Source organism: Sciurus carolinensis, chromosome 5 (assembly GCF_902686445.1).
Source record: "Sciurus carolinensis chromosome 5, mSciCar1.2, whole genome shotgun sequence".
Taxonomy (NCBI): domain Eukaryota; kingdom Metazoa; phylum Chordata; class Mammalia; order Rodentia; family Sciuridae; genus Sciurus; species Sciurus carolinensis.
This window is the reverse complement of record NC_062217.1, coordinates 28,480,346-28,508,162: the sequence shown is the minus strand read 5'-3', so window position 1 is coordinate 28,508,162 and position 27,817 is coordinate 28,480,346. Positions and strand designations below refer to the sequence as shown.

The 27,817-nt window shown below is 40.1% G+C and overlaps 1 protein-coding gene and 1 long non-coding RNA gene across 2 annotated transcripts in view; one reads left to right on the top strand and one right to left on the bottom strand.

Moving 5' to 3' along the window:
* Window positions 1-18,039, bottom strand: part of Fry (FRY microtubule binding protein) — a 243,883-nt gene extending 225,844 nt beyond the window's left edge. The window contains exon 1 of the mRNA XM_047553455.1: window positions 17,806-18,039. Coding sequence (XP_047409411.1) covers window positions 17,806-17,875 — 70 coding nt within the window. The 5' untranslated portion in view covers window positions 17,876-18,039. The remainder of the gene's footprint in view (window positions 1-17,805) is intronic.
* On the top strand, window positions 17,972-27,070 carry LOC124985079 (uncharacterized). Its single transcript, XR_007108802.1, has 3 exons — window positions 17,972-18,228; window positions 21,304-21,574; window positions 21,825-27,070. It is a non-coding gene; the product is annotated as an uncharacterized LOC124985079 (long non-coding RNA).
* The last annotated feature ends 747 nt before the right edge of the window (window positions 27,071-27,817 follow it).

Sequence of the window (27,817 nt, the reverse complement as noted above, 5' to 3'; positions counted from 1 at the left end):
TTGTGTCTTAAGAAGCACTATCTTTGGGACCCTTCAGGATGCTCTGACTTTTGGTGAACATTAGACTATATTTTCTTAGTTTTCATATGTAAAGAGTAATTAGACAGCTTAGATGCACTGACATCCCAAGGTAAACCAGCAGGTTCTGCTGCATCTATGAGGGGTTTATTGATACTTGAATGATGGTTCAAAGCTGGGCATGGGCCGGCGAAGCTGGAGGACCCCAAGTGTGAGGCCATCCTTGACAACTTAGGAAGACTCTGCTTCAAAATAAAAAGGGCTGGGGGTTCCTTTCAGTGGTAAAGAACTAGTCTAGCATGCACAAGGCCTGGGGTTCCGTCCCTAGCACCACACACACAAAGAAATAAATAACAAATAGTTCAATGTTATTTGGTTACCTAAATTGTATATGTCATTGAACACCAAAAAGAAAGCAAACAGCCTCTTCCGATCTGTATTCTGAGAGTGACCATGATAAATGCAGCAGGCTCTGAGCAGCAGCTGCAAATGTCTTTGTGTCACTCTGGTGCATTAAATCAATTGAGTATCACCAAGAGATGAACCCACCACCACCGTTTACTCCCAAGAATATTCCATTTAAAGAGCATATTTTCTATTCGAAGTATAGTTTCAAAAAATACTACCCTTCAAGTGATTCTTTCTTTTTTATTTTAAAGCATGAACTACATAAGCATACTTTAAAAAATATCATATCTTAAGATAAAGCGCAGGCTGGATCCAGAAAAGATGCCATGACCTGATGGCTCTACCCAAATGGGGGGCTTGGTTCTGTTCCCTCCCTCCACCTGCCCTGCCACAACTTGACCCTGAGCCCCTGTCATCTCTTCTCAGCCATCCTGACAGTGATTCTCCTCGCCTCCATTCTCAGTTAAGACGCCCAGTCAAGCTGAGAAGGGATCACGTTGATCCTATGGGCTGCCCAGTGCTACCAGGAAAAAATCAGGATCCCCTGGCTCATGGTCATCTGACTCAGCTTGCCTTTGAATTGTCACTCTTCCCGGAATCCTAGGGTCCAGCCTGAAACCTCCCTGAAACGCTCAGGTACTTTACTACCTCCCTACAATTTGCTCTCTTCCTCTGCCCTTTCTCCTGTGCGTCTTCAAGTTCAAATGTCACAGCCTTTGTGAACTATTCCTCTGCCTCTTCCTTCCCTCTTACTATGATGAACACTGGTTCTGAAGAATGGTTCTGAAGAAACCTTCTCTGAAGAATGACTGAGGTTGGGATTCCTGGGTCCCAGCACATCTGGCACAGGTAAAATGTTTCTTTACTAGGCATTTTGGTTCTCTCTGCAACTTCCCAAGACCTCCCTTCTCATGAAGCTAGGCTGTCTTTGTGAAGCCCACAGAAGGCAGGAGCTGGGCCTGCTGATTCACATGGACTCTACCACCATGCTCAACACAGGTAAGCATTTGATAATGGATAAGGGAAAGGGAAGCCTGTCAATTCATTCTCGGGCATTTCCCACAGCTTACCAGGCATGTCCAACTTGGGTGGACGCTTTGAGCATGTGTACCTTAATCATTAGGATAAAATCTTTGGGTTTGGAACTTATTTTTTTTTTCCTAGTTAAGGCAAACAAATTCTCCAAATAAATATGAAACAGCAGCATCCTCCACATGGAAAAAGACCTCAATCAGTCAGTGAAGAATTAAATTAGCTTGGTAGACTTCACTGAGCATGGTTTCCTTCCAATTTGGCAAAAGACGCTGGAAGGTTTAAAAGTAAAGTTAAATTAAATCCATGTAATTTAAATGACATTTGGGCAAATGGAGGAATAAGTTAATATTTTTACCAAGAGCAATCTTTGACAGTGCCAAATGATTAAAAATCAAACAAAAATTTAATCTCAGTAATATTCTCTCAAGTTGGCTGATCACTGTATATATCAAAAAAATTGTTTCACTCTAACTTTATTTTGAGTTTCAGGAACACATTTTCTCTAAGTTCTGTGACTACAATAATGACGTTTAGATTGTTGAATCCACCCAATCAGGTAAAGTTTATAGAGGAAGGAGACTTTATAGCTAGATGCTGAGCTCTTGCTTAGAGTCAAAGACAGAATGAACCCCAAAGACAAAACATTAGTTATTGCTTGCTGGGTAGTGATCCACTTGATGGGAAAAACGTTAGTTAAGTCTAGCCATAAACCTCCCACACCCATTCACATAATTCTATTCACTCAGTCAACATTTGACAGATTACTAAGGAGAGCCAATGTGCCCTGAAATGTACTAGAGAGTATAAAAATGAAAAGATGGCTAATTCTTAGCCCAGGAGGGACTTAGGCAAGGCATAGTTGCTCAACAATGTCACCATTGCTACAGCAGAGGTATGTTGAAAGAGCAGGGGAAGTGGGTGCGCCACAGATGGCTTCACCCTGGAGGTGACACTTGAACTCACACTGGGGACAGGAGTTGGACCCAGGTTCAGAAAGCTCATGCTTCAGGTCTCATTCATGTGAGGCTCACGGAAAATGCTCAAGCTATATATAGTATTTAGTCATGCCTTGCTACATCATCAGTCACTGAACCAGCTCTGCATTCAGAAGGAAGGTGTTCCATCTTGAACTCTTCAGATTGTTTATTCTCTGAGGTTCCAGACGCATAACCTCTTTACCAAAATGTCCTCTCTAGGGACTGGTCAAGTTCAAGTCACCAAGTCAAGAAGATGTCACAGAGAGACTCCAGGGGCCTTTGGTTCCTAGTCATAGTGTCTCAGTGATGTGTCATTAACTTATAGGAAAATTTAGACATGCATTGGTTTAGTTAATAATAATGGCTTCCATTTACTAAGCAATTACAATAGTGAGTACACCAAACCCTTCATACAAACTAACTCTTTTAATTATTTTGACTCTATGGGTAGGTAGACATATTTATTTATAGAATACATTTGGTGATATGCATATCATACATTTATACATATTTATGTTATATATGTATACACACACATACACACACCCCATATGTAGTCTGTTTATATTAGTATCTTTTTATAGAATTGGGATTTAATTAAGTAACTTGCTTAAGGGCACATGTGGCTGAGACAAAGCATATGTTCCTAACGGCCCCAAATCATATGAAGAATTCAATTAAAAGTATGGCAAACAAGCTTGGATCAATTCTTTTCATATTTTGTATTACAATAAAAATCAATGACCAGCAATTTTGGAGGCTGAGGCAGGAGGATTGCAAGTTTGAGGCCAGTCTTGGCAACTTGGTAAGACTCAGTCTTAAAATAAAAAAATTAAGAGGACTAGAGATGTATTTCAGTGGTAGAGTATCCCTGGGTTCAATCCTCAGCACCTCAACAAAACAAAACAAAACAAAAACAAATCAATCCATCTTGTGGGCCCAAAGTCAGAAAAATAAAAAGAGTGACAGAAACAAAGCAAAACATCTTGGCTCCTTCAGGTAGAGAAAGATCCAAGATTAAGAACTACAACTTTGGCTGGGGATGGAGCTCGGGGGCAGAGGGAGTGCTTTGCATGCCTAAGGCCCTGAGTTCAATACCCAGTACCTTGAGAGAGGGGGAATAAACAAAACCCACAACTTTGTGTTGCTTCCCACAGGGTGTTGACCCTCAGTGTAGATGGGAAGACAATGGAGAACTAGGTTTGCATAATGGGCCTTTCTTCTTTGTGGCACATGACCACAGTTGCATCATTTCCCTCTGCAGCAGGGTTCAGTGAGGAGTGTGATTCACTTCTGTTTTCAGCAAGAAAAAAAAAAAAAAAAAAAACAAAGCAAATAACCCAAGTGGGATACTCTTGGCTCTTCCAGACTCTGTTAACTTTCCACTTGAACTGGAGAAGATGGGAGGCTTGGACTCAAGTTCTGAGCTCACATAACTTTGCCAGCCCCAGCAGCACCAGGCAAGGGCAGATCTTTTGGCATCAATTTAACACCATTCAGAGAACATGTGACCTTCCTTTCCCTTGTGAGGCTCGATAGCAGAAACTTAATGAAAACATGGAGCTGAGGAAAATCAGCTTGGTAGTCATCGTTCACCATAAAAGAGCATAACAGACACAGACTGAAATGGGGAGGGATGTCCTAGGACCAGTATCAACAATTTCTCTCTATCCTTTTTCCAGAGCCCAAAGAGAATTTTCATCCCCCTGGCCCAAGAAGTGACAGTCTCTTAGTCACTCCCTAAAACAAAAGCCTTGTCTGGCAGAACAATGAGATACTTAATGAGCTCATGTGGGCCAGTTTGATGGCTGCTTTTTTGTGTGTGAGGGACACTTGAGAATTGTTGAGTGGGTCTTCCATCCCTGGCGTGTGTGTACTTCATAAGTAGTTATAGCCTCTGCCTGAGCTCATTTAATATACTAGCCAGATACTAGAGTAGCCTTTGGTCTCCCACCTAATTTATAGCAAGCTTGTCCTCAATTTCTGTATCATGCCACATCAAATCTACATTATTCAAATCTCACCAGCACAAAAATATAAAACAGTAGATGTTATTCCTTTTTACCCTAGTGCTACAATAATACTGCTATACCATCCCTGGCCAATGATCATGATGAATACTTTGAGGAAACCATTGGTTTTAGATTATACACAATGGGTCAGGGCTGGAGTTCTTTTCTGCACTTGACAGAACACTTAAACTTGCCAAAACAAATGGTTTGGGTATCTATCCTCAAGAGAATTAATTCAGATGGGGACTTCCAGTTCCTAATGATACTTTAATTATTTAGTGCGTTTGCAAAACCATCAACATTAAAAGCGTTTGATATGCAATCCCCACCCCTAAAGCCCTAGTCAGAGTTGTCACACAAAGAGCAAGGGTGAAGGTCAACAGACAAAGCTGTGGGAAAGACTAGGCCATCCTGGAAAAGTGGGGGTAGCAGAAAGGAGTTTTGAGTGCAAGACCTGGAAGTGGGCCTTGGCAGAGGTGATGGTGACAAAGATCCAAATGGGAGATGCCATTAGAGAGGGGAAGCATGACAAGTTTTAGGGGTGATTTAAATGACCTATAATGAAAGGGTAAAAGAAACTCCAGTTTCTTGCCTGAAACTGACTGATAGTGAAATTCAGCATGGGTAAGGAGACTAAGGACCCTGGAGGAAAAAGGAAGAGTCACAGCTTCACCAGACTGGTGAGAAAAGACCCAGTTTTGGAGATGCAAATTCACAATCTAGGGAAATTAACGGGAAAATCTGGTCTGAGAAGCCAAAGAGTGATAATAATGTACAAATAGTCATCACTCACACATACACAATTGATATTCCTTGGCATAGATGACTGCTCATATTTTATTATAATTATTGATTTAAGTAGATCTCTTTCACTTGACATTCTTCTTAAGGTCAGGAACTTGGCTTATGTTCAGATTAAGATTAAAATTGAGAGTATTAGAATTTTGTTTTATTTTTCTGCTGTCTACAAAAACTGTGTCCAAATGCTGGAAGCAGCAAGTCAATCACAGTGGCAAAAGATGCATTTCTCCTATTTTCAGTTAAAAAAAAAAAAATCTCTTGATGTTTCTTCCCCAGCAACTGAATCACAAGTGCAAGATTGTATCAAAGGCTAAGAAATTGAGTACCTGGCTCTTTCAGGTGTTCTGGAAGGAAAGACGCAGAGGAGAAGGGGGTTGGAATGACCCTTGCTGAGCTGCTAACAAGAACAGAGGCTCTGGAGTCAGAATTAGATTTGAATCTGGGCACCAGAACTTATTGGTGTACTCCCTTGGGGAAATCTCTCTCGATATCTCTCTCTCTTTCTCTCTCTCTCTGTATCAGAAGTTGAACTGGGGGCACTTAACCACTGAACCACATCCCAGTCCTTTTTATTTTGCTATAGGATCTCACTACATTGCTTAGAGCCTTGCTAAATTGCTGAGGCTGGCTTTGAACTTGCAATCCTCCTGCTTCGGCCTCACAAACCACTGGGATTACAGGTGTGCACCACTGAAAAATCTGTTATTCATTTACTAGATTTTTTGTTTTTCACCTATAAAATGATATTTGCCTTAATAGGATTTGATAAAGTTTACACCAGGTAGCGTGTAGCACTGCGGCTAAAACATAGATCATCATAAGTATTAGTGATTTCTTATTATTAAATCATTGCAAGACCTAGTTTAGAGAAATTGTGGGAAGGTAAAGTTAGTGAATGATAAAATTTTTTAAAATTAATAGTTATGTCTGAGCAAAAAGATTAAAATACAAACTTCATTGTATTGGAAAATATTTTCATTGGAAAATATTTGCCCTTTGGAAAAACATTTGTCAGTTTGGTATCTCAGGGAAATAGTAAGGGCATTTCATCTACTACAGTCATGGCCTTAAACAAATTCAAACATAAAATAGATTTCATTTAATCTACTACATTCCTTTGTTTTGTCTCCTCCAACTGACAATCTTAAAGAGTTCAAGTTTCTGATGTAATAACATCCTCTTTTATAATTTTCTCCTTAAAAAAGCAATTAAAAGACTCAATTTCTTTTTGAGTAAGCAGAAGAATGAAAACATCAGGAAATGCTTCCTTTCCTGAAACTACAGACAAAGAGATAGAGGCTTTTGTCTTGGCTATTCACAAAATGCTTTGCCGCTGCTCTTTGAGGAATACCAGTGTAATAACTTAGTTGGGAGCACATGTCCATGTGACTCTGCTCCTCCCTGAGGTTCCTTAGTTTCACCTACTGTTAACCAATGTCTCTACCTTGCAAATAATGGGGAGAGGCAGTGCAGGTTAGTGTTTATCCCAGAGTCTAGGATCAAATCCTAGCCCCATCATTTAGAAGTGGTTTCTTCATCTTTCTCAGGTATAAAACTGTGAAGACTACAGGAAATGATGCACTTGTGGCAGTTACTGGGCTTATTAATATCAGCTCCTGTCCTGCCCTTCACGCTGTCTTCAACAAAGCAGGCGGAAGTGATGAGCAGAACAACTGTCATCTGCGTGGTTCTGACTGGTACCACTACTACTTGCCTACTCCTCTTCCTGGTGAAGGACTCTGCTTTATCAAAAGGAAGCAGGGAGAGTCCCTGGTCTCAGAGAAGATGGACCAGCCTAGTGCCAGGATAAGAACCGTGATTCATCCAAGTCAACTTGGCAATTCCAGTCAACCTTGCCAGTGATTGGTCTCAGAGTGCGCGTAGGACCCAATTCCAATGAGAGGCCAAGAGGAAGTCTGCTGGGGGACTTCTTCCTCCTGACTGATAACCAAAGCAAGGCTCTTAGAACTGAGGTGGTCACCTTGGGAACACATTGTGACAAATCTAAGATCAGATGGTCTGGATACTTCAATCTCATTCCTTAAAATTTCTTAAAATTCAAGCCTTTCTTCTTAACACATCTAGAACCTCCCATCTTTGGGCTGTGGGTTGAACAAGCTCATTAAAACTTTATCCTTTCAACCTTTATGAGGTTATTCTATTATTCATAGCAAAAGCATCCTAAAATGACACACAGTTCAAATTACTAGGCAAAATATTTTCTATGTATTTAACACAATAACAGACCTGTGAATAGCCTGTTACTATATCGTGATTAGCAACAAAAGGCATTTAGAAGCAGACTTCACTGATCTTCAGAACCCAACATTTTTTAGTACTGGGGATTTAATACAGGGGAGCTTTACTACTAAGCTACATCCCCAGCTCTTTTTATTTTATTTTATTTTGAGACAGGATTCTACCAAGTTGCTTAGGGCCTTGCTAAATTGCTGGGGCTGGACTTGAACTTGTGATCCTTCTATTTCAGCTTTCTGAGTCCCTGAGATTACAGGCATGCGGCACCACACCTGGCTCAAATACTACCTCTATCAATTATTTCCCCCTCCCTCCCTCCTTCTCTTCCTTTTTCCTTTCTTTGGTAAACAGTTGACTAATTGCAGAAGATAAGGTTTGAATTTCAACTCCTCTGTCCCTCTAAGAAAGTGGTATAAGGATGGAAATGTCTAGACAAAATGGATTAATGAGAAAAAGAAAAAGAAGCCAAGATAAAATAGATTCCTGGGTGTTTAAAAAATGCTAGGATCTTCCCTCTCATTCATAATTGAGCTATTTCCTAAAATTCAAGCACTTTAATTTATTAGTTCACCCTGCCTGAAGAAAATGGGGCCAGGTTTTCAAACACCTTCAACATTGACATCTCAATCAGCATAAATTCAGAAGCACTCCGTGTGTTAGGAAATGAATAAAAAAATAAGTAGACAAGACACAAAAGTGTCTCTAATTTTCCTTTTTTTTTTTTCTTTTAAAGCTGTATTCAGTTAAAGGAAATGGAAAGGGGACAGGTTGTCTTCATTCTCACCCTGGAAGGGACCCGAGAACACAACCCAGCCATGAGGAAGGTGAACACTACTTGCTATGTGTGTGGACCTCACACATCCCTAAAGAAGCTGAAATTCTCATTTAAAAGTAGGATATTAATTTGGGATGCTAAAATAGTGAGAAGATACTGTAACTAAGACTATGTTGTGCTTCAATTGCCAGGTAAGATTCACTAAAAATGTGATTTTCAGAAACTACAAGTTGAAAAGTAGATTTTATAAAAAAAAGATACATTGCAATTTGTCTTTTAATTGGTGTTCTACTTGTGAATATTAAACTAACTGCTTACAATTTGCTAAGTTTACAGGCAATCTATTCACCTAGAGCAACTTTTTAAAGTTCTTCAATGCTGCTGTGGAGCTTTCTACCTTGCTGTAGACTTGAAGTTAAGATGCAGGCCAGAATCAATCAATATTTCAGATTTTTCAAAGCCTCATGCATCGTTATGCCCTTTCTAATTTCAATACAGTTAAACTGAAACCTGATATCTACCAAAACCTAGGAGAGTAAGCTCTATGATCAGAAATTTAAAACTTCCAGAATGCTAGCAGTTTCTACAAAGGTCACACCAACGTCAAAGGGGGAAAAAAAAGTGTGACTCCAGACCAAGAACGCTACCACTTCAGTTTAGAGAAAACCCCTGTTCCAATAAGCTGTATTAGACACAGTCATTTTACTGGGAACAACAGTAAAAAGAACCTGATAGGCTGTGCAGAGAGATAACCTTTTCTTATTCAGGTGACTGGAAAGCAAGGTAGTTTGAGAAGCTGACCAAGCTTGGAAAGCAGGTCTGAGACATGGACTTTATCAGTCAAGTTCAATAACATACAGTTAAACCTCCTTCCACCTGGCTTTAATGGTGTAGGAGAAATAACTGAAAACTGGCAAAAATGAAGTCTACGTAAGCCTCAGTTTTCGGTGGAGTTACTCAAAGCCCTCACATCCACCAGCAAGAGAGAAAGGGTCAGGTCTGTTCCTTTTTCATGAGGAAGTGAGAGGAGGTGGCTGAGATCACACACACACACACACACAATGACAGAAAAGAGGGAAGAAAAACCCAATCTTGTATTTGCACAGTTGTAGCATTTTATTGATTTGACTCTTACACAACAAACCATTTTATTGACGGATCAAATCCCTTCTGTACTAATATAACATTCAAATGGAATTTTACTAAAGTATTGCCCTAGTTAATCTAATACCCTATCCTTCCCGTGGCTGCCAAAATACATATTTACCTGTTTAAGGCTAAACTCAAAGAACTCAGTCTAGAGTTTCTCAAGCTTAGGGGGAAAAAAATTTAATGGAAATTTAATTGTATATTTCCATAATGTTATATTTGGGGCACCAGCTGAGAAATCCTGGAATTTCAAAGCTGTCTTCAACTGCTAAATTACTTTGTACTTTGCAATTGATTAAGAACGGCAGAAGCAGTCAGAGTTGTATATCAAATCAGGGTTGATAAAAGCACTTAATGTAGATTTGAATGCCTTCTTGAAAAAAGATTTCAACTCCCTTAAATTGACATGACAACAAATTCTTACAGCAACATAAAAAGTATTAGCTGAAATGTTATGGCTCTGGCTTACATTTCCATCTGCGGCTCATCAAATGACTAAACAGTAGAAAGGAATTAAACCAAATCAGACTCATTACAGAGTCTGATATGCTGGCAGAATATAAACTTTCACTGCTTAGCATCTGGAGTTCTGGGTGACTAACATTTAAATGCTTGTGCTTGTATGTTCTGTGAAAGAGAAAGTACTGGTAGAATCATAGGTGACATATCTGATCATTAAATTTAACTTACAGAAAAATGTGATACATTCTGCTCCCTACCATACACACCCCTTCTCTTTAATCCCCAATATGCTAAACAGTGAGAGAATCACTCATAATGTTAGGGAACTGGCTTTAAATTTGACTCATCTTCAAAAGTTTATGTGTTTACTTCATTGGTGGCACTCAGGGTTGGACATAGGGCCTTGTACGTGGGAAGCAGGTGCTCAGCCACTGCCTAGCCCCCACGTGCAAAAATCTAAAATCCCTGGCAGCTCCTCTTCATGTTACTTACCTAATGAAGTCTAACTGAAATGCATGCTGCCTCATTTACTGAAAGCCAGTCAAGCCCTCCCACTGGGTCTAATGTAAATGGCTTATATTTCTTCTCTAGCCATTCTGCTAGGAGAAATATTGAGTGTTCTTCCAGAACTTTGCCTGCAAACATCAGGCTTCCAATTGCTCTCTGATGTAGTGAAAATATAAATCCATGAAGTTAAAGTAATAGAATCTATCACACATTCTCCCATATAAAATTCTATAGGGCTTACACCATCTCTGGAACATCACCAGCTACTTCTCCATGGGTTTTAGAAGTCTTGGGAAATTCTGCATGAACATACTTGCATTTTAAATTCAACAAGGAAGGAAGGGAAGCTTTGAGGGCCTTGATGTGGTATCCAGAACAAAGTATCTTGCATGCAGTTGGTGCTCAATGCACAGGTACTGAATAGCATTTGCCTTGCTTCTCTGACATTACTGAATAGCAAAGCATGTACTGGAGTTTTGCTGGGGTATATGCTTGCAGTATCCAAGAAAAACTAACACTCAGGTGGTGAGTTTTGTAGTGGAATCCAGCATTGAAAAGTAAGTAAAGATGTTCTTATGGAAAAGTCTATTCCCTATTGCTCCTCCAAGCCTGGGAGAGACAAACTTTCAGCCCAAAGAAAGACAAAGCATTCTCCTGTTTAACCAGCTGACAGTTCTACAATATAGCAATATTTAAATTAATATGATGAATGGAATATATCAAGTGGGAAAGACTAGCAAGAAAAAAAATGAGGTTAAGCTGCATACTACCTTGTTCCACAAATGCCATTAACATTTCCAGAAAGTAGTTGCTTGATAAAACTTCTGCACTGGGGTAGTGTGCTCACAGTGGGTGGTTCCCAGGGAGCACCACATTATGGAAAATTATAACATTTAATTGCTTAGAAAAGAAGGATAAGAAAAATGTTGGGTGCACATAAATCCAGAAAATCTTACTGCATATAGTAGTTGGATGGACTCACCTCTGCATATCTTATGTGATAAATACCAAATTACATTGCATTTTTAAGAAGTCCTATTCAAAGGTAAAGACTGTAGCCTAAGAATATTATTTGTTCATTTAAATCTGATCTGAAAATAAAATATACCTACATGATGCCATAAGGGAATCTCATACCACAAAGACTGAACTTAGGAAGAATTAAGTCTTGTCATCCTTAACCAGGCACACTGAAGCAGCAGCTAGTTTATTCTTAATCAAAGTATCCCACATATCAAATGAGGTGGTATGCTTGAAGGTACTGAGCAAATCACCCAGTGACATGAATTTAAGGTTTAGTACCAGCACCAGATCTGCACAGAAGTTTATTGAGGGGGCTGTCAATCTATGTTAAAATGTCATTCCTGATTGGCCCAAGATCACTTCTGAGCCCAGCTCATTTGAAATATCACATAAAACTCAAAAATGGAGAAGTTACAAAGATAATGATCAGGACATATGTGACCTACTCAATTCCTTGAACTGTACCCAAAAGTAAGTGAATGAGTCATGACTGTTAAAATGTTTTGAAACAGATGTCTTAAATAAAGGGAATATTTGCATGCTGTATCAGTTGAAACATCTAAATATTGGCCAACTTTCTCAACTATTCTGGGCAGTTCCCAGATTTAAACTATGCAGGTCATCTTTCCTCCTTGACTACTGCGTTTACCTTTCTGACTTGTTCAATTCTTGGCAAATTCACCAAGCAGCATGTAAAAGGGCACAGATGATGAGGGTCATTCTTTTTGTGCTGTCAGTTTTATAGATGGTTTTATGGAGAAGCAGGCTGCAGCTCTCAGGTAAAAGGAGATACCTGAATTACAGGTAGATTACCAATACCCCTGGAAAGATTCTTCCTGCTGTAGCTGCTAATGATAATTACGAAAATTGCTGTGGTTTCCTAAACAGAACTACAACCCTGCATAGAGAAATCTCAGCAACCATCATTCTAAAAGAAGCAAAAATCATACATGCATTTTATTTGCTTATTATTTATTTATTTATTTTTTGCAGTGCTGGGGATTAAACCCAGGGCTTTGAGCATGCTATGAAAGTACTCTAACACTAAGTACATCCTTGGCCCTGGAGTAAGTATACATTTTTAAAACTGGGAGTGAGCAACATTCAGCACTCCTAATAGAAAGAATGTAGTAGTATTTTACTATGATCTATTTTGTAAGTGTATTTAACCAAAAGATCACTGGGGGCAGAATTGCCAATGTAGTATTTGTAATGATTACGGGGAAGACTGGTGGATATTTGGGCCCTTCCAATAAACCTGTGCTAAGGGGATGTTGTTCTCTAGCAAAAAAGAGCCAGAATGGTAGAGTTTCCTTCAGAGGCACACAGAAAGGGAGAATTGGGTAGGGGAGGCTGAGAACTGGCAGAAGCATCAGCCAATATAAATGAAAATACCTATAAAGCACCAAGTTCCCAACAATGTTCTGAATCCTTCGGTCCTTTGGGTATTTTAAAAACAAGGCAATTATCAGTTGGCTTGTGGGAAGGGTTTATGGCACTTCCTAGCATCCTGGCTTTGAGCAAATTGCTTTCTCAAGTCTCACTTTTTCCCCCTCATTTGTAAAATGTGTATAATACCTTACCTTACGAGGTTATTAGAAAGAACAAAGGTAATAAACAGAGTGGCCATATGTCCCCCTTTGCCCAAGGCACTCCCAGTTGACACCCAGTATCCCAGCATAATTTTAAACTTTCACTCTCAAAAGTGTCCCAGTTTGGATGAATAATTATGTGGTTGCTCTATATATAAGCAAGCGCAGTACTTGACACAGAATGGCAGTTACTGTTATTCTAGGATTGTTTGTGCATTTAAATGAAAAAACAATTTCCTGGTTTGTCTGGACTGTAAAGCCAGGGACAGACCCCTTTCTACTTAGAGAGCATGGATGTTGATTTGGGTATTTGTTTCTCACGAGGGCTGTAAACTACCTTAGCCAAAGTGAACCCAGTAGCCTTAGAGAGTATGTGATCATCAAACATCTACTGAGCTACAAGGACACTGCAGTAACTCCCAGCAACACTGCTGGGTCCTCTGTGGAAGAACAAAAGTTTACTAGGGATGCAGCTCAGTGGTACAGCCTATGCCAAGCGTGTGTGAGGTCTTGGGCTTCATCTCCAATATACACCCCCATAAACACACACACACACACACATACACACACACACACACACACACACACACACACACACACACACACAAAGGTTAAAACAAGTGACAGTTCTGAATTTTTTCTTAAGCCTTTCTCATAGTGCCCTTGAGGTTCACTTGTCACATGAATAGACCCCAATAAGTACTGTTCTTTAGCCAATGGAAGAATCTTTCCATCTGTACTTCTCAATGATTTTCTTTGGCCTCAGAGCTAACCCCATATGAGCCTGAGTTTCCATTTTAGATGGATATTGCCCTTATCAATGTAATTTAATTCACTACCACACACAATTTAAAACACCACAAAACACCTGGGACAATCTAACTCTCTTAATGGATACCAGTTTTTGTAGATCAACATTAGACATTTTGCATGTACCCTTTCCTATAGCAGAGAGATCATTCAGTTCCCCCATAGCAGGTGATTTGTGAATAGAATTCTAAATAACTGAAAGAGTTCATGGGCATGCAAAATTTTTCTCAATGGTTTTAGCAAGATTTGCCAAATGACATAGGAAGGGTGTGCACTGCCTGAAAAAGAGCAAGGTGTTGAAGAAATTCTGAATGCACCTTCATTCATTGGACCCAGTGTTCTGAGCATCATGGGCTGGACAGAGCCACAAGGAAGCCATTCAGATCTGTCAGACTGGCGTGGGAGCCCACACACCAACTCCGTGCAGTAATACAAGGCAAGTTCTCCTTTCCTGTGAAATAGCTTGGAACTTCCCACTCTGAACTTTTGTTCTGTAGCAAATTTGAAAAGGCCAACGTGAGTATCTGCCACCAAGAAAATTCCCAGGCCAACTCCCATGCTACTGGAAGACATGCACTTAGAGAAAGGTAGGAATATTCTGATAGTAGCTGAGGTGGAAAAAGAGATAAAGTTAAAAGTAAATCTGGAAAAAGATAGCCCAGAGTAAGCAGCTACGTATGGCATCTATCCATGTAGTTGCCCTCTCCAGGGGTGTAGCAAATGTTGACTACTCATAAAATAATCCAGTGAGGATGCCAAGTCTAAGGAAAGAAATGGTCTAAGTCTGTCTTTAAGTAGGTTTAGAAGAGGGGGAGAATTAGAACACATTAATGTAATTTTATATTTATAGAGCATTCACAATTATACTAAAAGCTTTACATTTTAATACCTCATTTGCTCCTATGAGGTACCCATTATTTTTGCTTCCATCTTACTGATGATGAAATGGAATTAGAGTGCTTAATTAACTATCCAAAGCCACACAAATGCAAGAGATAGAGACCAGAGCCAAACCTGTTTGGCCCTGCCACTTGTGTGATCTAGGTGACAGTGGGCCAAATTAGGGGGCTGACATACATACAGGCATGGATTCAGGAGAAAATCAGCAAAATGCAGAGGAGGACGAGCAGGTGTAGCATGCCTGGAGCAGAAAAACAAGTTAAGAGAGGATGGATAAGGAGCCCAAAGAGTGTCCTGGTTGATGGCCACTGACAGAGAAGAGGGGCTGGAGAGGATCCTTCAACCACAAGGGACCACTGAGTACTCCTGGTTCAGTGGAGAAGGGCATAGTGTGGCTGTGGCCATGGGCACCAAGGGGCAGCAGCTCTGAGCATCACTGAGCATCTGGGGAAGGTCTGGATAAGACTAGGGAAGAAGCGACAGGACAGGTGTCCAAGGGAGGGTCAGGAAAGGCTCCACGGGAAAGGTGCCACGTTGCATTTCCAGGCAACGAGCCCATTTAAATTCCCAGCTCCTCCAACCAAAGGGTGGCCTGACAGAATGGGCACGCCAGGAAAGAGGAGAATGTCAAAATGAACACTGAATCAAAAGCTAATTCATCTTGCCAGGCAGGGAATGACTTGTTTAATTGACTTATTAATTCTTTGAAGAGACAAAGATATATAAAATCACATTTTTTGACCACAATGTGCCTTGTTTCATTTTTTTAAATGAAAAGCTGAACCTGCAAATACTTATAAAATCATCTTTCCTCTTACTACTGCCTAGCAAAGCAGTAAGCCATAGTTAAAGTTTGTTTTATTGCTTTTTAATTGTTGCACTTTCGTAAATAAGCACCACCATATAATTAGGGGCTGATTCTCCATTCAGGTATGTGGGCAGAATCCTTGCTCTCAAGCCTGTGATGCTAGGCATTCACGTGCAGGGGCAATTAGCTGCCTGCCCTGTGGTGCATCCTCTCGGCCAAGGTTACACTGAGTAGGTTGAGCCCTAAGGCTTCTGTTTTCTGCTTTGTCTCCACACAGACACATTCCTTTCTCTCTTTGCTACTGAAAATATGTAAAACTTAGCAATGAGAATTATGCTGGGTTGTAAGCAGGTAAGTGTTGTAACAAGCTCAAAGTATATTTCCCCTTACTCTTGGATAAATGGAAAAACATTCTGCCCCCAAAGGAACACCAGAGACTCACCAAGTTCACTCCTGTGAAATAAAGAAATTAAGGCAGAAGGCGGAGACAGTGTCTTGTTCATCTCTGAAAGCCCTTCAGTCTGGCACAGAATAGGTGTTGAGTAAATCTTTGCTGAATGAATTGGAAGAATTCAAAATTGTGACATAGATAATCTCAAAGTGGAAATGAACACTTTGAACCATTTACTGATGTGTGTATGGAGGGAGAGGGAGAGTAGTTTTAGGAAGGATGGAGAGAATATATACTTTGTCTACAGTCATTTGCAAATACACAAGGGGAGAGGTTTTAAAAGAAATCCCACCGAGTTCAGTTTCATCACAACATCATTTTCTGTCTAATGAGGTAGTGACAAAAATTGATGGAAGAAGAGTCTGGCTTTGGAATAATCAAATGGTGATTAAAAACCACACAGATATCAAACTCACAAGTGGGGGGTTTTTTTCCCCCAATAAGAAAACTGCTCTATTGGCCACCCTATATGTCTAAAATTCTTTTCTTTAATCAAAAGATAGAGAGACAAAGGAAGGTTCATCCTTGTGTGAAGTGTGAAGTATACAAATAATGAATCCAAGTTAAATGATTCATGGCCATAATGAATAAAGGAATGCTGTTTGGGCTACTGTATTGCTCCCAAATGGCTTCCCCACTTTGTAGAAAAGCAGCCTCAGAAAAGCCCCACAGTGCATACAGTGGTGCAAAATGACCTGGAAAAAATGGTTTCTATGGATATCATTTAGAGATGCATATCCCTGAATACCTCCAGGCAGAAGGTACTTTGGCTCTTTTTTCAAAAACAATTCCAGCCCAGGTTCTCTGGCCCAGGTTTTGTTTACATAAGAACAATCTTGGCCACAGGTCATTTGTGGAGGAGATAATTAGTCACTACCTCTTTGAGCATAGGTAGGTTCATTAGTATGCCCATAATATAATATCAATTTTTTATTGGAAAAAATTTTAAACAATTAAGGATCTATAATACCTGCTGGTCAGTTATCCAAAGCAAGCACAAAAGCTGTTGGTGAAATAGAGAAGACTTTGTTTTTAAAGTATTCATAAAAATATAAGACATCACTGATCACCTGAAGGCCTCATTTTAATTTGATCCCAGATCCAGGATGGCTTAGAGGCTGTCTTTTTGAAATAGTATATTGGGAAAATCTTTATGTAGGTCAGAAATGGAACTTCAAAAGCCATAATACTCTGATAACCTAATGAATGATTAGGGTCAGAATATCACTTGTTTACATTTCAGAAAAGCACGTTACTTGAACTACAGCAAACATCAGAATTTTTAAAAATATGCAGACAGTAAATGGCATTCTGAATATCATTCACATGGATAAGGGAGCTATTAAACAAATCTGCAGATGCCTCTGTGTATAAAAAAGGTGAGTCGTAGGTTTTGGACTCGTAAGTACTTTTCTCTCTTCAGACAATACCCTAATAAAACAATTACGAAGTACTCCAAAACCCTGCCACACCCCTCTGATTAAACTGCACTTCACAGAAATATTTAGATGAAGACTGAACAGATCAAACAAACACCTAGGCAAGAAAGGCAGCCTGCAAAGCCTGGTCCTGTGCTCACCAGAGTCTGAAGGGCCATCTCACTTGAAAATTTAAGCAAACAAAATCTACTGTAATTCCACTGCAGTCTTTGCACCGGAGCAAAGCTAGTTCAGTCTCTGACATTTTGATTTTCATAGCAGATGGAAGCAAAAAAAACTTCCTTGGTTCACAAACATATGTGTCCAGTTGAGATCTGATTTCTCAAACCTTACGCAACATCCAGCAAACAAACAAACAAAAAGGTTATTTTCTATTACTCACTATTACTCCAGGATTTCAGTAAATATTTGATACTGATCTCAAAGAAGCCCGAATCCTGCTGGCTGGCCATGTCTGCAGCATACAAAGAGGCTCCTAGGACTGGGAGCCGCTGGAGGAGCAGGTACCGGGTGTGGAGATGTGCCTGTCACAGGTTAGTGATGTAAGCGAGGGGTCAGGAGCGGAGAGGGAGGCTCTGCAGATCCACCTCCGGCTTTGGCAGGGAGTCCTCATTTAAAGGACACGGAGGAGCGGGAGAGAGATGCTCAGCCGCTCCTCCTCCTCCGGGGCCAGGACTCGCTTCTTATTTGCTGGGTGCGATCTCCCTGCAGCCCTCAGAGGCGGTGGCCGCTGCTGCTTTCATTTCTGGGCTGCCATAACCAGAAATGCCTGCTGCCGGCCGCCCACATGCTCTGCTCGAGCCAGGTACCGTACCAAAGAAGTCCCCACCTGAACTGTGATCCGCTTTCTCTGGGGAGGGAGGGTTTCTTGGCCGGCCTCCCTGACACGATGCAGGAGGCCTCCCTGCCCACACAGCAGCCGCGGGGCTGAGGGATGGGCTGGGAGCACCGCCCCTACCCCTGCCTCAACCTGAGCCACCATTCAGCCTCCGCCTGGGCTGAGGGAGGAGGAATTTCCCAGCTCCGGTGGCTCTTTTGGCCTGGGTGCTGCTTCCCCTTGTGTCTGTCCCTGAAACATACACAACTGCAGCCCGCTGTGGCAATGCAGGCTGCACCCTTGCATCTGGCTGCAGCAATGTTTGAAAAACCCTGTCTGGCAGCCTCCTAGCTGCACAGAAGCTTGACAACAAGACCCCAGGCAGGGCTTTTCTTCCCTTTTTCAGGGGCACAGAGTAATCTGCATTTTGTGTTTCTCCCCACCCCCCAGAAATGCAGCCTTTTTGAGAGGCACTGAGCCCCAAAGCGTGCACCCTAAGGGGACAGGCAGTCCAAGCTGCTTAGTCTGCTTGTTTAGAGAATGCCACAGATTCCACCATAGATCTGTTTGTCTCTAACCTTTCATTTCTAAGAACCACTGAGCCCAATAAAGCTCATTTTATTTGTATTCAAAAGATAAGAAGCAAAAGCATCAGATTCCGTGCTGTATGATGGCATTTTACTTCATGAATTCTTGATATCAGATGTCCTGATATGGGTTAGCTTTGTTTCACATTATCATTTAGCTTGACTAGGAGATTAAATGCCAGTATTGTATTTTAATAATGACAGACTATATTTGAGCTGCTGAGATTTGGCCAACCATCTAATAAGCCATGGGATCCTTCCCCATCTCCAGTACATTTGTGATTAATGTTTACAAAATAATAATAAGGTGATCATTATTTAACACAACAAATGTTGGGCACCCCCCCATCAACAAAGAAATTGGACTTCCTAGATTAACAGTTTATTTGATAAATGGAGGGAGTGTAATATACTTTTTATTTTTAAGGCAAAGAATTTTAAAAATTCAACACTAAATAGCATTTTCAGAGCTGTGTCCTGAAATGTCCTACCTTATCGATATAATGAGCTTTTCAAACTTTGCACTTAAAGGCAAGCACTCAAGCACTCAAGATTCCTAACTCTGATCACTGCACTTTATTCTCATGAAATCTCTCATCAGACTGGCTTCTTTTTAACTCATATGCAAACTAAAGTTCAATAGCTAATTTTCTCTCCTCATATCTATACTTTAATGTATGGATTCTAGGTAAAATAGGACCCAAAGATATTACTACAAAACAACTATTACATCTGAAAGCATATGTAATACCTCTGTCCACTGATCTGGGTCCTCTCCCACCTTAGATGGCAGTGGATAAAAGGATGCTTTGGAATGAATGATGGACAGGGTTTTCAAGGCAGGGCCCCAGCTCCTACCTGGCACCAGCCCTTACTAGCTATGAGGCCTAAGGCAAATTATTAACCTCCCTAACCCTTACTTTGCTCAACTATAAAATGAAGATAATTGGACCTACTTCCTATGGTACTTTGGAAGAGTAAATGACATTATGCATGAAAAATACTCAGCATAGAACATCGTATATAGTAAATACCCAATCACATTTTATCATTATTATTAAATTATTTTTATTCATTGTTTATTATTATGAACTCTGAATGACTCCAGGACTGTTTTTAAGTTAGTTTATCTAACTACTTATTTATTTTTACTGTTTATGTGACTGAGAAGGAATTTACTTAGGAACTATTTGGAAATAGCAGGTTAGAGACATTTAAAATCAGCTGCAATAAACATTGCTCTTCTATATGGGTTACTCAAACATGGAGAAGTTCTCTAATGTTTATTCTCTGACTTTTTAGAAAAGTTTTCAATAGTACTATAAATGTACTAATTTCCTGAGAATGCCACTCATATATATTTCAAAGAAAACTATCATAAAAATTTAAATGCTATTTAGAAAAGAACTTTTAAAAATCACTTTTATATGGCCTCTAGTTTTCCTGGTGAAGAGTGAATCAGCAATTAAGAGTCCTGTTTGATTCTGTTAGAACTCCAGTCTGCCCAGTGCATGCTATTTTTTTTTCCCTCACTGGAATACCTTTAAAGAGAACATACATTGTAAAAGAACAGAAAAGACCTTTTGTTTTGCTGAAAGGCCTGCAAATCAAATAGAAAACGACACCTGCTGCAAACTGGGATAGAACATTTATCCTTGTGTCTCCTCTTTCTATCTCTCTTTCTCTCTGGGGTGTTTATAAAAAAAATATATAGATAGACAGGCACCTGGACAAAGGTACTTTGAAATACAACAATAAAATCCGAATCTGTCCCTGGCTTGCTTCTTGATTTCAGTTGTCATTTAAGATGACCTAGAGGTATGTCAGCTTCATACCGGTACAAAATGAGGGATCCTTCCTTTAAAGTCTTGGGAAACCGTACAATGAATCTTTAAGCAAGAAATTAGGCATAGATATGGGACCAAGAGAAAGAGAACGGTAGTACAGGAAAAGCTGAAGGTCCCAGGAAATGGTATTGAAGAGTGAAAAAAAGAAAGTAGTCTCAGACACATGATAATGATGAATGAGACCATCTACATTTATTGAACATTAATACTGTGCTCAAATAAACATTTCAAAATCATATTTAATCCTTACTACAAATCTATGAGGTAAGTAATCTTGCTAGCCTATTTTACAGATGAGAAAATTGAGGCTTAAAAGATCAAAGTCATATAGCTGTTAAAATTTAGGTCTAGCCATTTTTAGAGTCAGTTATCCTAACTTTATTATTATTATTATCATTATTAATAATTATTATTTTCAAATCATAAGCAACATGAGAATCAACTTCTTTGCCACCCTCCTTATCACAGATGCAAGGGCTTCAGGTCCTACCAGCTCTTCCAGCTTACTCATTATCTTCCTACTCAGCTTTTGCCTGGGTAAGGAATTGCTCCCTGGGGGACTGTAGTCCCCTGAAGGAAACTAGGAAAGAATACCAATATTTTTCATATTAACTTGATTTATCCTACAGGTTGTGTCTCTACAGGGACATCTGAACTGGAGTTGAAGGGAAGCAACCGCAGATGGAAATCTTGCCTGAAATCTACTCTTCAGGTTGTCAAGGGCTGGTAATAGGCTCAGTCCATCCTGACGTGGGGCTGCATCAACCTAGGACTCAATCCAGAGGGAAAGGCATCTATTTTGAGATCAAGACAGCATATGGGTGTTATGGTTTGGATCTGGAATGTTGCCTGAAGACTCATGTGCTGAAGGTTTGCTCCCCAAAGCAGCGATGTTCCAAGGTGGGGCTTTGGGGAAGTGAATGCATTATGAGGTTCTGATCTCATCAAAGGATTAATCTATTGATAGGCTCACAGTGTAAGGGACTCCTGGGAGATTTTGGAAACGTTAGGAGGTGGGGCCTGGTTGGAGGATATAGGTGTCCCTAGGGGGATGCCTTTGGAGGGCATATTTTGTCCCTGCCCTTCCTTCGCAGCGACCATCCTTCTCTGCCCCATGTTCCCGTGGTCATGATGTTCTTCCTTTCCTCAGGTCCAAAGCAGTGGTGCTGGCTGACCATAGACTGAAAACTTTAAAACTGTGAGCCCAAATTAATCTTTCCTTCTTTAATTTGATTTACCAGGTATGTTATCACAGCAACAGAAAGGTAACTAGCACAGTAGGCTAGTAGTAACTCTAAGTAGTGCAGGAGGAGCCAGGAGGGCACGGTGTTGCAAGGGATTGACCAACTGGTCCCTTATCTTCCAGCTAGCTGAGTGGCCACATGGGGTGAGAGCAGTAGAGGGTATGTGGATTGCATCTCACAATCGGTGGCATTTGCCTCTCTTCTGTCTTGATTCCTATTAGAACCATCTCTCTCTCCCTCCAGAAGAGCTGTGTCTTACTGGGTTTTATATCCCCTACTGCTCCAGCACACAGTCAATCCCCACATGATGAGTGAATGAATAGGCTTGCCATGCCTGCCTAGGTTATTTGCTGCCTGGGGCGGGGGAATGTGCAACAGAAGAACAACTAATTTTAATTTATATTTCATTTATGTTTTCCTAGCATTTTGGACAATTTTTTGAGACTAAAATGCATGGTGTTAAAAAATAAAATGTGCAAATAAAGCTAGGCAAATAGTCGGGATGCTTGCCAACCTCAAGAGACATTACCTAATGGTTTTCAAGCATCTGATTGAGTTGATTGTGTTAGAGTTGGAGTCTACTCTCTTCCTTTGTGGACAGGTACACGTGGGTCCCCACATGTAATTACTGTCACAGAGTGTCATGCATGTTCATGCACAGAATGCGTTACACAGAAGAGAAATGCTTCTCGAGCAACCTGAAGAAACAAAAGAAAACCACTTAATGTATGAAAAAAATGCTTTATCAGTTCTTGATCAGCAGTTTCAAATAATCAGCAGATTCAGATTCCAAAAGTATTAAGTATATTAGATCACCAAAACTATCCATTGCATTACCGTTCCAAAGCAAATGAAGTGCTCCCTTGACTGAGTTAAATGGACAGCTGCTGAGATCACCAGTGACAGGTATAGAGAAAGAATTTCAATTTTCTGTAAATAGTAGAATGCAGAAGAGGCATGAAGATAACCTAAAGAACGAAGTGTCAAAATAAATAACAAACTTCTCTTTTGACCTGTGTTAGCAGCAATTTGGGCTGATCTATCCTATTCCAAGAACTATTAGAGAGAAAAAAAAAGATGTCACACAATGTTCACATCGCAAGCATCAAAGGCAATAACCGTTTCCTTAAAAAATCCAACCCACAGACATAAGTCTTCACAAAGATAGATTCTGCAAGTTTGGAAAATGTTTACTCCATTGCTATCCACTGCAAATATTTTTTTCAACAGATTGACAAATACATTCAATTTTTTTGAATGCAACAGAATTTCATTAAAGCAGAGCTTGTTGCACAGATTTAGACATAAACAAGGAAAATCATGTTTCCTGAAATGGTTTTCATTCAAAACAAAATAGCAGCAGAACCCATTTTTTCCCTTTCCTACTCAGCTCCTCTGAGCTGAGTTTTATAGGACACGAAGACAAAGGAAGCAAGGGATCATCCAGTGCAAGGGGAAGCCCTTGAAGGATACAAGCAGATGGCAATGAAAGACTCAGCACAATAGAGCAGGGAGTTGGGGAAAGAAAGGAAACCACACCATTATCTGCACTGGGTATGGAAGGTCCCTCCAGATGCCCATGGTCACCCTGGGCAGGAACTGACATTTACTGAGCGCTTAATATTGAGGCCTTGGGCTAGGCTGTATCTCAGAGGACAAATCTAAACCAAAAGGCTCTCCTGCTGGGAACCTCTCTGTAACTGGCACTGAAAGATCAATAGAATAAACTGGAACTGTGGCATCAGTTATCACAGGCTTCCAACCTGGGAAATAAAGAGGAGGATCCTCATAAACTCCATTCCAGACAACCGAATTGTGACCTCAAGAACAAATATTCAAAGACTATCAATTAAAAGGGGAGTGACACTGTATCCTACAGCTGATCCCTCCTTTATTGCACGGGAACTGTGTGGCAGAGTTGTTGAACAACTATGGCATCAGTTTCCTTGTCTGTAAACTAGTGCTTATCACACATTACAAAAATTAAATGTGTGCCTAGGCAGGTGACAAATGTTATGTACCAGATCTGTAGTGACCAGTGAACCCAGAATATATAGCACAAAATGTCCCCTAAAGCTCATGCTCAGGTTAGGAAATAAGGAGAGGGACCCTGCCTTCTGCAGAGGGATCCCTACTTCAGCCATCAGTGTGGTGCTCGCTACCAAGGTAAGGTGGACCTGCCAACAAGGCTAAAGGTTTGTAAAGTAAAGGAAACCTAAACATATGTACAGACAACTTTTGGGGCCCAGGGTAAACTACATGACTAGAGGTTCTAGTTAGTTTAGCATCTTTTCAGAATTTACTTGAATTAGTCCTTCAACTTCTCAAAGTGGAGAGAGCATATTGCATATTCTTAACCCAGAACACTTCTTGCATACTTACCCTTTAATGTTGTATTTATGGATATATATGCAAAGGAGAAAACATGTTTTTTTTCCACTGTCCTTTATCAAGAAAGCAGATGTTACTGATAACTTCACTATCCTACTTTCAAATGCTACCAGCAGTTGAGCAATTATTTACATGCAGATGCAAACAAGTTCGGTGTAACTAGCTGTAGTAGTAGAGAATATTAAAACATAATAAATGTTAAGTCTTTTCTAAAGAAGTAAAAAAGGACATATTGCTTTGCATATCAGTATTTACCAAAAACTCAGATAGGTAATGCTCACAGGATAAAAACCAATTGTATTTAAACCAATTGTCATTATTCTTTCCCAAACATTTACCATGTAACAGAGAACTAAAACTGTTGGTCCTTTTCTGTATGAATGCTAATCTAACAACACAAAAAAGGAGCATTGTCCGGGTAGCATTAAAGTTATTGGGTGATAAGCTCTGCCTAGGATGTAGTGATAAAAATTAAGTACCTTTTAGAGCTACAGCCACTATTCTTATTTTTATTCTACTGGTGTTCCCAATTTCACACTCAAAAATAAACATTTGCAGTTTAAGTCACAGGGAACAGATCAATTTTTCTCAAAGGAACCATTTACTAAAATCTGTAATTTTAAAAACACAAAATTGGGGGAAATTAAAATTTTGATTAGTTTTATTTATATGCACATTACATAGATTTCACATACATTTAACTTTTTTCCTTTTAAATGTTTCCTTTTCTGCATGTTTACACTTACCTATCAACAAAGGTTGAAGGGCTGGGGATTAGGAAACGCTGTATTCTTCTTCTCTTGACCCTGATGCGATTTTAGACAAGTTATTTCTCTACAAAATGAAAACTACTCCTTTTCACTATCAAACTGTTTCTTAGGGCAGGTTCTCAGATTTTCCATACTACAGGGAAGAACCATGGCTTGGCTAAAACAGAATGCTGGATAATAAATAATTTTATGGAAGTTTCTGGCATGCATTATTTAATTTCTGGCAACAGAATCACCTTCTCAATAATGTTTTCATAAAATAAGAACATCCATGAAAGCACACACACTGGCTGACAGGCAGGAGAAGCTGACATGGGACCAAAAAATAATTGGGGATTAGAAAGGGATAAATCAATATGAAAATGACCAAGGCATCTACTGTGAAATTAATGAAGCAGTAGCAAAGTGCTTTGATGAGCCTCAAACTGATAGCAACTATACATTAGGCATGTCCTAGGGGCCAGGGAGAGATCACAGCCAAAAGCCAGGTTATTAGGTTATTAATATTGAGATTAAGGACAGCAGAACTAAGGCACTGACGATATGGACAGCATCACTTAATTCATGTAATCACATGAATGGTGTGAATCTACCTTGTGCACAACCATAGAAACGAAAGATGAACCCCATTTGTGTACAATGAATCAAAATGCAGCCTGTAAAAATTAAAATAAATAAATTAAAAAATAAGTGTCTACCTCACTGAGCAGCACTGACTTCACCTTCAAAGTCTTCCAAATGGCCATCTGTTTGGGAGCTGCCTGGTGCAAACCCCCTGGCTCCTGCCTTTTAGAAGGCTTGGGTGTAACACAGAAGCACATACATCACCTTCTCCACCCTCAGGCCCCTGTTCAGATGCATTAGAAAATGTAACTGAGAAGGGGAGTATTTTGCAGGATGGGGAAAGTCCCACAAGGCATGTTTTTAGAAAGGGTGGGAAATCACCACCCTACTTTGACCAGACAGGCAGGGCTTTGTGTAGGAGGGCGAGGCTGTCAGAAACTGAATGAGGGACAGCTGCAGCTCGGCAGGCTGGTGGGGAGAGCAATTCCAACTGTTCAGAAGTGAGGTAGAGAGTAATGAGCTTTGCAGATCGTCAGGCTCGGTGAGGTCACTCCGAGAAACAGAACTGGAGGGTCATGATTCTGACCCTGGTGTTAGCCATAGAGAAACTCAAGCTCCTGGTCAGGTCAGGCCCTGCCCCACCAGGTACTGATCAGTTTTCCACCTACGTGTTCAACCTATTCTTTTCCCATCCACAGGGTGCATCCTATCTGCCCTCTATGTAACACTGGTTCATGATCTCAAAGGAGATTCTGTGGATGGAAGGACTCTACTCCCTGGGTGCTAGCATCAGAGATGCTCAGGGTTTCGTCAGTGCACGAATAAGACAACTAAGAGGGTGGGTGGTCGCCCTTCAGTCCTCCATCCTAAAGAGACACACTGGCACCTCCCTGGTCATTGTACCAGCTTGCTGGACTTTCAGTTTTTGGTTTAGGGACATGCCAGGGGTGCCCTGCTCTGTAAGTGGCCATTCACCAACTCCAGGAATGTTCTGGTGGTTTGCCTGGGTCTTATCCAAATGCCACTCCAGCCTCTCTGAATAAATACAGGATGGGTGGTAACTGCAGTCGGAGAAATACTCCACCCTACCTCTAGCCTTATTTTCCACCTTCTTTGCTTCCCAGGGGAATTTTTCCTTTCTCTTATCCTTTTAAATTATTTTTAGAAATTAACTTGGTCTATGATTTCTTTTATCCTTACCTTTGTATATTACTCTTCATGTGTCTAATTGATACTGTGTTCATTAAAACAATGAGTAGCAGAAGAATCAGAGAAAAGACCATGTACATGGCCTTATGTTGGAATCTTGGAAGAGGGGAGGTCTTTGGATAGTGAGAGTCAAAGGCTGAACCTGGAATTAAAGTAGCAATATTCACTCCATTGGCCTTGTATCTACTCTTACAGGGGAGGAAACTGAAACTCATGTAATCCAGTATGCTGAAAATATTACTATTTCAATATGTAATAAACACCAAAATTATTTGTGTCACATTTAATTTTTTGCACTAAATATTTGAAATCTGATGCAGTTTTTATGGCATTAGCCACTAATAGCTATTATGTCCTTGGAATGTACATCAGTGGCTAGTGATTGGAATATACATTCCAAGGGCATAATATCTACCAGTGGCTGGTGATTCTCTTATCAAACAGAGTAGCTCTAGAAGTTTCTTACCTATTTTTGTGCCATGAACCTTTTTGACAGTCTGGTGAAGCTGATGGCTCCTTCTCAGAATTATAAGTTTACATGAATAAAAATAAAAGCCATAGGTTATAAATAAAAATCATTTTGAAATGTAATTATCAATTTAAAAAAAACATGAAACTGTGGTATTGTATACACGCAATACTTTAATAACACTTTAAATAACACAATCCAGAATCTGGCCTAATAATAAATTTTAAATAAAATAATATCAAAAAGCATAAATAAAATTTCCATAAACCTAAAGCATCTATAATGTGATGAAAATACCTGTGACTTCTACTGGTAGCAAAGTCAAGGTGCTATTAATATTACTGTAGTTTGTCATATATATATATATATATATGTGTGTGTGTGTGTGTGTGTGTGTGTGTGTGTGTGTGTGTGTTTGCACTTGTGTTTGCAAGGCAAGCACTCTACCGACTGAGCTATCTCCCCAGCCCTGTCACCTATATTTGTAATTGAAGAA